The 12,659-nt window shown below is 34.6% G+C and overlaps 1 protein-coding gene across 1 annotated transcript in view; it reads right to left on the reverse strand.

The window, feature by feature from the left end:
- SOX5 (SRY-box transcription factor 5) overlaps positions 1–12,659 on the reverse strand; it is a 1,012,050-nt gene that overhangs the window by 336,113 nt on the left and 663,278 nt on the right. Inside the window, exon 6 of the mRNA XM_088025573.1 lies at positions 11,431–11,662. Within this exon, the coding sequence (XP_087881699.1) occupies positions 11,431–11,661 (231 nt within the window). The 5' untranslated portion in view covers position 11,662. The remainder of the gene's footprint in view (positions 1–11,430; positions 11,663–12,659) is intronic.

Below are 12,659 nucleotides of genomic sequence, written 5' to 3' on the forward strand. Positions count from 1 at the left end.
TCTATTGGACTTCTCATTTCAAAAGTATTCTTCTTGGGGGGGAGGGATGGGGCGGCTGTGTGATGGACACTGGGGAGGTTATGTGCTATGGTGAGCGCTGTGAATTGTGTAAGACTGATGAGTCACAGACCTGTACCCCTGCAACAAATAATACATTATATGTTAATAAAAAATAAAGTATTCTTCTTTAGCTTTATTTTCTTGAAGGTTACTTAAATTTGTAAGAATTGAAAGCATCTGACATTTAATACACCATTCTTCTCCTAGATCATAGAACTTAAATATGTCTTTAGGCACTCATTTAACTAAAAACTAATATTTACTAAGTTCCTGCTATATCCCAGGCACCAGAGTGCTTTATGTGTACTGACTCCTTTCAACATAACACTCTCTCAGTTAGACGTTATTCTAACTAATCCCCATTTTACAGATGGCAAAAATAAGGTACAGAAAATTTCCATAATTGCTAAGTGCCATAAAATATTAAACAGAAGTTGGAATTTACTCAGTAATTTTGTCTCTAGTGCCATGTGCTAAACCACTATGCTATGCCAACAGTCCAATAGCCAGAATACGAATTAATACTAACCTTTATATGAAGGGTTTAGCAAGTAATCTTTTAAAATCCCATATATTGCCCAATCCATTCTGAAACAGTTACATCTCTTGGTCCATTTGAAGCCAGATAAAAAGATTAAAAAAATCAAGTTATCTCTGAGTTAAGGTATAATAGTCAAGCAACAATTGTTCTATCTGAATTCCCCACATGTATTTCTAAAGACTTTTAAAATTATTTATTCCAGGGATGCTTGGGTGGCTCAGTCGGTTAAGCGTCTGCCTTCGGCTCAGGTCATGATCCCAGGGTCCTGGGATTGAGCCCCGCATTGGGCTCTCTGCTTGGCGGGGAGCCTGCTTCTCCCTCTCCCACTCCCCCTGCTTGTGCGCTCCTCTCTCTCTCTCTCTGACAAATCAATCTTAAAAAATAAAATAAAATTATTTATTCCAATTTATTCAGATAAATTATAAAAATGATTTTAATGTGTATATGAATGGAGAGGCAGTAAGCACAGTTATTAAGTGCTTGGGTTCCAAAGTCATGAATCCAAACTCTACCACTTACTTATTAGGCATATTACTTTACCCAAGACTGTTTTCTATCTGTAAACTTGGGATAATCACTGTTGTCGAACTCACTGGGTTGACATAAAATTGACTGAGATAATAAAAATGTAGGGTGGCTGGTACATAGAAGAAATTGATATATTACACATTCTTATTTTTAATTATTAGATATCATATTCTAAAGAGCACTATTTTGAAATCTTCCATATTCAGATTGTAGTTATCAGACTGTAGATAGGCTATAAGATATATTCACACAAAACTTTCAAAGTTGCTTTTTATATTTTAGTGATGACCCTGGGGAAATCAAAATCTCAGATACACGAGAAGCATGATCTCTGACTCCTGTGTCTCTAGTGTGCAAAGCATGCCAGCCACTGCCACAAAGCCTAAAGATGGAGCCTGGTAACAACCCAGCAATCTCCCTCTCTCCAGAAATGTGTTTACGCAGAGGGAAGGGTCCAGGAGTGGCACCAGAGGTGGTTACCAGGCTTAGCACATTATTAAGTATACATATGCTATGTCATCATAACCTATTTTTTTGTTACTCATTAATATAGGTGTGGACTTTTTTACATGGTACATATTATATATTCCTACCTAAATAAAAAGCTCCTTAATGGTACCTTTGTAGTGATGCTCCTTTTTTAATATCCTACCTCCATCTAAAATTTTTTGTTCACTCTTAGAATATTATTCTCTCATTTAGGATTATTGGCCAACAAAATTAACTGTTTTATCTCGAGACAGGCTGGATTTTTAAGAGCTAAGAAGAGACATTGAAATAAAAACTGCTTCTCTATATAATGAAAACACTGTTTCCTCTCCTGCCACAGAATCAGCCTTGACTAAAGAAGACACAAAATCCAGTCACTTGTGTTCATTTACTTTATCACGTGATGTCAGTGTCACAGCGCTGCCCAAGGCTGCTCTCCTTACATTCACTCCTCATCTGCTCACACGGATCATTCCTGAAAACTGGCTAGGGGGAAATTTTTATTTATTTATTTATTTATTTATTTATTTATTTATTTATTTTTTAAAGATTTTTTATTTATTCACTTGAGACACAGAGATACAGAGAGAGAGAGAGAGAGAACATGAGCAGGGAGAGAGGCAGAGGGAGAGGGAGAAGAAGGCTCCCCACTGAGCCAGCAGCCCGACAACGTGGGGCTCGATCCCAGGACCCTGACATCATGACCTGAGCCGAAGGCAGACGCTTAACCATCTGAGCCACCCAGGCGCCTTTAGGGGAAAGTTTTTAAAAAGCATTTTTGCTTTTGTATAAAGGAGATATGTAACCAAAGGAACTGATTACAACTGTAAATTTAAGTTAGCTTTACACTTATTTCCCATTTCAAGTAACAAAGAACTTTCAGCTTTCTCCTCTAGGTAGCAGAGTAGAGAAAAACATAAAATTTACTTTCTAAACAAAAAATGGGGGGAAAGGGACACGAAACGATCAGAACTGGTTACATATTAAAATACTGTCATGAATCCAGTTCTAATGACACCTTTAATGCCAGTTCGAATTATGGGCATCTCAGACCTTTTGGAGGAAGTGAAGAATTTAAACACACTTAATGCTTTTAAATGCACTTAATGTGGCACAAATAGTGTTCATTTTGAATTCAGACTGACATTTCTTAAGGAATCATTTCTCTTGAAAGTGCTCACCCCTATCTTTCAATTAGATTTTCTATACTATTGAATTCCTCTCTATTTTTTAAAAAACTTACCCCCCCCCCGCCAAATCCAGGTATTTGTGTTTATCTGTACTTATAAAAGAGAAAGGTATATGAGCCTAATTGCCAAAATATGTGAGGAAAAGAAATTAGAATGAAAACCCAATACTTCCTTACATTATTTTTATGACTTCACTTTCTTAAGATCCCAACTAAGTGCCAGTGTTTCTGCTTGTTAGAGAAGCTGCTATACAAAGGTAACTTCTCTCTTTTTAGGCACAGTGGATAGTTGTATCTACCTGATAGAGCCATGAGGGAATATGGTGTATTATTTGAAATATTTTGAGGTCCCACTGACAACTGAGTTACCTAGTCTTGGAGATTTCATTCTAATTCCTGGAATTCAGGCACCAACATTGCAAAATTCTTATTTCTTTTGGATTCCCTTATGTGATGGCCCTTTGCAATTACAAAATAAAAAATAATGACAAACTCGTTGCTATTATCCCTCATATTAAGTTAATACACTGACACTACCATCAATATTACTTTCTAGTTATGTAAATACTCTCCATTCTTCAATTCTTACTTTCTACCAATTATTATAAAATCTCAAATTTAGGAAAGAAATATGAAGACAAAAAAACAATAATTGAGTTAAGGAAATAATCAAGAACTGATTGAAAACAGTGACAGAAGCTGTCAAATAATTTAAAATATAAAAGCTAGTAACAGGCACCCAAAGACCATAAAGTATCTGCTAAAGCACCAGGTCCCAGACATTTGGATTCAATGATAAGCCCAATTTCAAAAAATAATTTCAGAACCAATATAGAGTTCTAAGTCCTTTTTTCCCCCAGTAAGAATATTAAATATAAAATTATAATTTACTATCAACGCTGGATCATGAAAGAAAAGTAAAAGAATGTGATTTCTGAATAAACTGAATAAATATGCCACATAGTTCTGTGAAGAGCTAACTAAAAATCGGTGAAAGTTTTGTCATAGAACCAACTGACCTTTATTAATCACATACAGTAAGAGAAACCTAGGCTGACTGCAGGAAGTTTGGCAAGCCCCCAAGAGGTAATATATGTAAATAAGAAGGAAGTGTGTATCGGAGCACAATGGTGCTGATTCTCTGACCCTGTCTTCCTTCCTGATAATGGCTCCATTGAGATCCACAAGAGAACCATTAAGAATGTTTTCTGATGGAGCACTGGGTGTTATATGCAAACAATGAATCATGGAACACTACATCAAAAACTAATGATGTAATGTATGGTGATTAACATAACATAATAAAAAATAAATAAATAAGAAGAATGTTTTCTGATAGAAGCAAATTGAAAGAGGAAAAAGAGGAGCAAACAAGGAAAAGAATCAAAGGAAGAAAATGTGGAAGAACTGAAAACAAAACATCTAAGATACAAAATAAAGGTTAGGCCCCAAATTATGCATTATTTTTAACTTCCAAATACAAATGATTCTATTACGCAGGTCCAAAAATAGCAAATGAGATAAACACAGACACCTATCCATTCCATAAAGTAAGGAACACCATTCTAGTAAGTTTCCAGCACTGCTTCTTCATGTCCTTGCTATTTCCAATATCCTAGCCAAGTATTTCATCATTCTTTCCACTTCATTCAAGGTGGTCACCCAGATAAAGAAAAGAAACATTTAAAACCCCAATAACTCAAGTATTTGTTGGTATTATTATGAATATGAGACATGTATTTCACTAACTTCCCCATATTTTATATTAAGATCTTTACAGTACACTTAGTCTTTAGTTTTGGGTTTTTTTTAACTTTCTCTTTTCTTTTTTCTTAGTTATTTCTTCTGGGGAAAAAATGTGGCAAAAGCAAAATTATGCTTAAGTATAAACTGAAGACCTGGTATAATGATAATTGATCCAATGTGTCTATATATTTTTAGTATCTTGGAATCTAATTTTCTTGTGGAAGCAATTTCAAATTAATCTATTTTTGATCCCCACAAATGAGATATCTTTCAACTGTGCATCTCCTCAGCACTTGTTAGCCTGTTTCAGCGTTCTAATATTTTATATAAAATTATGACGATTTTGTGCTCATCTTATCTCCATACTATACAAAAAGTTACAAGAAGGAAGAATTCTTACTCATTTCTCTATTACTGCTGAATTGTATATATTTGAGTTGAATCTTTCCACAACCTATTAAATGAAAGTCATTAAATTCATTAGGCCAAATCTTCTTAAGCAAACATATTTCCCCCCATTACTACAGCTTTAGAAAGGTCTTGTTTATTCACCAGTCACTGCACAGCACTTTGTGGGGATGCTAACAGTAGACCCTCATCAAGTATCCTGAACTAGCTCGCAGCTCCCACGTAGCACGTTTTTCCTCACCATGGGAGAGTACATTCCTCAATTTCTCAAGGCCCAGTAAACTTTTAACTCAACAGTAGTACTTCAAATACTATGGACATCATATGAATCAAGGTTTTCTCCACTTAATATTCAACCCTCCCCCAATGAGAAGGAATGGAATTGTAAGGCAACGGGACAACACGATCTATTGCACAACTTATCCAGTGGCTTTGATGAACCCCAACTGATTGTTTTTCACATGTCCTCATTCCTGCTAGCCCTGGGGGTAATTTTCAGAAACAATACAAGTATAAAGATTGAACCACTTACATTCAAACACAAGCCTTGGATTATATCTAGATAAACAGCTTCATGTGGTATTTTCTGACACCATTTACAGAATAATGTTTGTAACAATGTAATTTCATTGTATGATAAACATCAATTTACCATAAAAAACAAATACAAACTTGTCACCATTTTCACCTTGTTTCAATTGAATTGGCCTTGTTCAGATAAGCAAGCCTATCTCTTACAGAAACAACAGTTTATAGATAAACTGTGTGAAATCGGGTACGTGTGTGTAGAATTACACTGTCTACTATCATAATTTTATGCTGCCACACTCCACATATGGCTTCCAAGCTTACTTTATCTGAATCTTTCTGAATCTATTCTCCATGCTATTAAACTGAGCACATTCCACATCATTCAAAAGTAATTGCACTTTTGTCTAGAGTGTAGGAGACTGCTCTCCCTAAACAATGAAATTCTCATTATTAGAACTGGCACAATAACCACACTGGTGTTAACAACAGTATGTATTATACCATCACAATAACTTACGCTAAGTTTGATGTACAAAGGTAACCAGAAATTTAAAAGCCTATAAAAACTCCTATATAGAAATAGGAATCTTCACTATACCATAATTAAGGTCCTATTCTGTGACTTATTTTTAAATAACACATGCATTTCTCTTTTTTCTTTTGTATATTATCTGAACAGGACTTTATACGTAACATTATCCTCGTCAAACATTGAAAATACATTACTAATAATATTAGGTCATAAGCAAAGTATATAAAGAGTATTTCAAGACACAACTATAATATAGCAATTAAAATTATTTGGGGGTAAATAAATAATCCCAGGAGTTGACAGTGAACCTGAGTAAGTAAAAGCCTCTCTCTGACATGCATTCTATGAATCCTTCACTGTTTAAGGCTGGATTTTACACATTGGAGCCTTGCTGTAATGTTCTACTTGGTTCCCAGCTATATACCCAACTTCTACAAAAGATCTGATTTAAAAAGACACTTTTGTCTTCTTTTGATGGATGTCAGGAAGAAACTGACTCACACTGAATGTTGCTTTATGATAACTAGTGTCTCTGCAATGTTTAAACACATTTACATTAAGATAAATCAAATTATTAAGCCCCAAACACTATGTATCCAGAGGTTTTTTTTTTAAACAATTCCAGGAAAATATTATCAGTATAAACATTAAATGAGATACTAAAACATATTAAAACTTATTTCCAAATCCAATGGATCTTTAAATGTTAAAAAATAATACACAAACACAGTCTTTATTTCATATGAGATTCAGCTATCTATAAAGTGAGCAACTCAAGTTATTTTTTAATAAGAATACTGTACTGTTAAAATAAATAATTACATATTTTAAAAATCAGTGTTGGGAGGCGGCCACTCTATAGTTAATACAAAACAATTCATTCAACTCAAGAGGATTTTAAGAAGTCAAAAGAGAGTTTGGCTAAGATAAGTGTATATCTTCTGTGGAAAAGAAAAAAGAGACAATTGACTATTCAGTAACCACAGGTGGTCAAGCCTTTCATTTCACATCACGTTTGACACTAGAACAACAATCTAACCAGCAGAAGTAGTATGCAACCAGACAGAAAACAAGCACCAAAATGGCGACCACAGAGTCCCTTGGCTGCCTCTCACTTTCTGGTGCTCATATATAATCACATTGATTGACATGAAGATATGTTCTCAATAGTTCTTTGCATCATGAAATAAATTCATTTGTATCAGAACTATTATTAAAAATAAGCCAGAAATTATAGTGATTCTTGCTTGTCTCTGAAACTCTAAAGTGACAGCCTCCAAACCCATGTTTAAAAAGGGGGGAAAGGGACAGGATGGGTAGATCTGATCTTCTGTAAAAATAAAGTCCCAAACTGCCTTTCCACTCATGTCAGAATCAGACTTTACAACCTTGCCTTTCACCTTTTTGAAGATCACCTGGGAATCAAAATTCACCATTAATTGCTTGGCAAGATTATGAGAGCTTGAGAGAAGGAAACCACAGAATCAGTCTTTTTCATATCTATGTCTCAATCTTATACTGGCTAAAAATCTGACAATTAAAAAAAAACAGCTTAAGACAGTTGATCTGTAATGAACCCTGAATAGTAAGTAAACCATTCCAAGAATAGATAGACTTATAGTATTCATATCAGTACAGCTAATGGAAGTTGCTCTTAGTAAGGCACTTTATTTCTCCAAAATATTCAGGCAATAAACACAACTTCAGAAGGGAAGAATTACATCTTCATCTGACCCAATTCCAAACACCTGCATACCCTGCATGTGAACAAACAACCCTAATTCCTCAAAATCTTTATATGGCAACAGTTGTGAAGTGTACAGAACTTTTATCTCAGAAAATATTTTCCAACCTAAATGTTATACTGAGAGCATCTCTCCATAACTTCGAGCCAGCCTTACAGGGATTACTCATCAGTTTTACTTTGTCTCTAAACTATATTGGCAATATAAAATGTGGACCTCTCATTCCTTTTTTAATTTAGGAATAGAGTATGAATGTCACATATAAATAGGCAATGAAATCTGGAAACCTGTTTTTTTTCCTTAAATTGAACTCTATGATATGGAGACCATGAAATATTGTCTCTGTTTTCAAATATACTGAACAGAAAAAAAAAAAAGTATTTTCCTACTGAAATAAAAGTTTCTGTTAAGTGAACATTACAATGGCCTACTACTCAAAGTACAATGATTTGTGTTGAATAACAATTCTATAAATATATTCAATCATTTTGATAAATGAAAAAAATATATCAATCAGCTTAACCGGTGAATATATCATGGCTACTACACATACTTTCTGCTTTCTGAGTATACTACATTAATACATTCTATTTTAGTTCTTAAATTTCTAGAAAATCAGCATGTTCACCATGAATAGTCTTAACGACTTTGCCCAAAACATATTTACTATTTAAACATCCATATGAATTCTGCCATTTAATCAATAATCATACATTGTCTATTATATGCTAAGTATCAGAAATACAAATATATATTATATTCTATATTAATTTATATTAATATATAGTGATGGTATATTAACATTCTATATCAATATATCATATAATATAATCATACATAATTATATATGCATATAATTCATTTCCTATTCCTTTCCTATTACCTTCCTATTCACCAGGAAGGTAAAATATGAAAAGAGAGCGTTTTCCAGGTAGAAAGAATAAAGCTGTGTCGTGCAGGGTCACCTGGTATATTTCTGAACATGCATGAAAAACTTGGCACAACAAGAACAGTGGGTCCATGGCAAGAAATGACAGGAGAGAAGACCAAGGCCATAGTTTGGTGCTACTTTATACAGAGTTTTATGCTAAGACAATGAGTTTTAGACTAATTCCTATAAAAACAAGGACACACAGTTCCCAAAGTAAACAATCCAACTCAATTGTCAGGAAAACAAGTCTTGTGGATATTGAAAGAAAGACGGGAGAGAGGAGAGGCTAAAAATCTGAGATCATATGAGAGACTTTTCCAACTGTCTACTTAAGAGATGAAAACCTGATGGAATCAAGAAACATTTCAGGCAGGAACAAATTTAGAAACCAGTTAGATATATATAAGAGCAAGTGTCAGCATGTCACTAAAATGTACTTAAACCATTTGTATCCTGAGATCGGTCTGAGAATCTGATGAAAACCATAATCTTACTCACTCGTATGCATAATACAGAATTATCCATTCATTTTCAGAAGATCCCATAGGCCCTGCCTAAGAACTGTTGCTCTACATGAAGTTGCTTGAGGGAAGGAGCTGTATTTTATTCAAATCTGTTTCCACAGTGCCCCACAATAACAACAAGAAACTTGGTACAAAGTAGGCAATTCATAGTTTGTATCTAGTTGAACTGAGTTCTTCCTTACAAACTGGTTTCATTTTCACTAACATCCTGCATCACAGGATCCGTCATTCCAACTACAGAATGTAATTTAATATAATTTTCTTATACTCATCTTTGAGTATACTTAAAATAATCTATCTCTCCTTTATTTTTGTGGTATTCTTCAGGTTATAACTATTTATATTCACTCCTTCAAATCTGTGTGTTTATGCTTAGAGTAGTATCACAGGAAAACCAAACCAAGAAGCGCTCCCTAAGAGAAGGCAATGGTCAAGATACTGAGAGAGAAAGGCATTAGCAGTGATGCAATGCCAAATGGAGAGTATGATCTCCTTACCCTGCTGAACTGTGTACTACCATTTTCCCCCTTTCTTATCCTAGGTTTAACCTTTATGAGAAGCCCAAAAAGTTCTATCATTGCACATAGGTAATATAAACTCACAGTAGAGAGAAAAAAGTAGGAATTATGGATAATATGATTTAGCTTGCCAACAAAGAGATAATCAGACAATAAAATATGCACGTACTCTTGTGAAGAGCTTATAATGTTTATAATCATGGACTCCAGAATGTCTGGGTAAACAACCCTGGTTCTCCTCTGTATCCTCTGTGACATGAAGCAAATTATTTAACCCCTGTGTGCCTCAGTTTCCTCATTTATAAAATGAGACTAATAATAACACATCACTGTATTATTGAGAAGGTTACATGAGTTAATATACATAATGTGAATAAAATGCCACATCTATATAAGTGTTACACAGCGTTAGCAGAAATACAATCCTTGAGGGGAAAATCTTGGCATATAGTAATCCACCCAGTGAAATTTTGACCTATGAGGCTTAAAATGTTGAAAGAGTATTTAAATCTAATGTGAGTGACAAAACATAGCATCCATTTCACAGTTATTAGGAGATATCTGATTCTTCTTGTTGATTTAGTTCTACATACAGTAATGCAATAACATAAATAAGTGGGCATATTTCAATACCAAGCATATTTATGATATTTAATAATTTTCTAGAGAAAGCAAAAAAAAAAAGCATTTCACAGAATCACAGTCATCTTCAAAAGAATGAGATGGTATGAGGAAACAGTTTTGTTGGTGTAATCTGGTTCAAATTAATGGCCCTACCATCCTTGAAGTAGAAGAGGAGAAGGTCACAAAACCATGACATGTACCCAAGCAGCCATGTTGAAAAGGCGAGTGTGGCTTTCCTGGCAGCTAAGTTCCCTGCTACCTTGCCAACGTGCTGATTCTGTGTATTTAAGTTCCTAAGAAGGACCTAAAAGCCTTACTGGTGACTGTGTGTGTGTGTGTGTGTGTGTGTGTGTGTGTGTGTGTGTGTGCTTTTAAGCTTCAGCCAAAGATGCTATGTTGCCTTCTTCCCTCTCATCCATGAAACCACAGTTTCCTGATCTTCTGCAATGACAATGATCCAGACCCCAGGATGAAGGGACAGATAAATTATCCTGAGTTGCAAATTCTGGAATAAGATGCATCAGGTAATTACTGAATGAATGAGACTGAGTTAGAAAGTATTGCAGTCATATTAAAAAAATATAGTTTCTATGAAATACATTCTCCTGTAATATTCCCAGTACCATAAAGGAATACTGGAATCCAATCTGGGCAAAGCAAAACATTGAAAAACATTGATTTATCATGGTGGAGATGTTCAAAGTATGCTGTAACTCTATCTGGAAAAACCTTTTATTAGAAATACTATGACATCTAACTGTCATGCTGACTAACTTTAAATGTGTTACTTGAACATTATTCTTATATGTACATGTGTTTTCTCCTAATTAAATTGTGTCTCAAAAGCAAAATTCATGAAAAACAAAAAAGAGAAAAAAATAGCATGTCATATACTTCCTACCGGAATCAATTTACTTATAAGGAATTCTAAGATGTTAGGAGTGAATCTTGTGTCTGGCTGTTAAGTAGATGATAATTATAAAGCAAAGGACTGAAGCCAAACTATTAGAAGAGTAGACTGGTCAAAGAGTGAGTGAAGGCACAAGAGACCATGAGAAACCTACCATTGTACTGTGCTGAGAAGTGGGAGTCCTATGGCCACAAGTCTCTTGCGTCAACAGAGAAACTGGCTGAAATTCCTCAGAGTGAGGCTTGTTGGGAAAACTCACATGCAAGGGAAGGTGAAAGGCTGGGAGCCCGTCACTCTCCTCTTCTTCCACTTTCTGTCTGCTTGTCACCATGGCTACCTCTCCATCTGCTTCCCCATACGGAGAGGCTGGTCGCTTGGAAGACATCCTGGAAGGAACAAAAGAGGAGAAAATAATGAAACCTCCACATAAATCCTTAATGCCGTCATTGTGTGGTTAGGGGCCATTGTAACAGAAATGCCTTTTTGTGCTGGCAGAGAGCAGGAAACCATCCAAATACCACTGCAAAGCGCACACAATCAGAAACAATGGCCAAGCAGGTAGCAACAGAACAGTGCTTGTTTGTTGTGAGAATAATACACTAATATAGCACTCTCTTGTATTCTGGCTTCTTAAACAAGAGAATTCACCTAAGAACACTGCATATTGAAAGACCATTCCATTTTAAAGGGAAGAAAAATACCCATCTAGTTTTACACTTTGATAGACCTTATTGAAGACAGAACATCTATGAATAGCAAATACTGTTGGCAGTTAAAAGAAGGGAAAGAACTAAAATGTCTTTCATCAAAAAATAAACAAAATAAATGAACGACTGCCATTATAACAAATTTGCATTAAAAGTATGATTATTATGAATTGTAGAAATATTGGTTATAAGGAAACCACAGACTTCATGGCCAAAAGTTTGATATTTGCTTAAAGCTTATTAGGAATTGAATAAATTTTGCAATTGCTGTGAATCTTGAAACATTTGGGAATTTTTCTTTCCTCACCTCCCCATTCATTTTTAATATCAAACATGCAAAGTGGTAAAAAAAAAAGTGAAAATATAAAAATATTTCAGTTTTCATTTCCACAATCCTATGAAAGACTTAGATGTGGATTCTCAGACTTATTTGCCCCTTAGAATACCTAAGTAAGAGGGAAAAATCAAAGGAAGATGTTTTGTTTTGATGAGCTAATGCCTATAAGGAAATGCACTTAGACACTTAAAAATTAAACACTTTTTTGGTATTTGAGTCTGACTAAGAATACTATCAGAGGTTAAAAATAATTGGCAAATATTCTTCGTTAAATAGAGTTCCCTTTCCTTTCACTACAAGTTTCTCATAGAAGCAGTATAGAGTTAAAATTTTTAATTA

Source organism: Eumetopias jubatus, unplaced genomic scaffold (assembly GCF_037043125.1).
Source record: "Eumetopias jubatus isolate StellerSeaLion01/CBP00866 unplaced genomic scaffold, mEumJub1_p1.0 scaffold_8, whole genome shotgun sequence".
In the NCBI taxonomy this organism is placed as follows: Eukaryota; Metazoa; Chordata; class Mammalia; order Carnivora; family Otariidae; genus Eumetopias; species Eumetopias jubatus.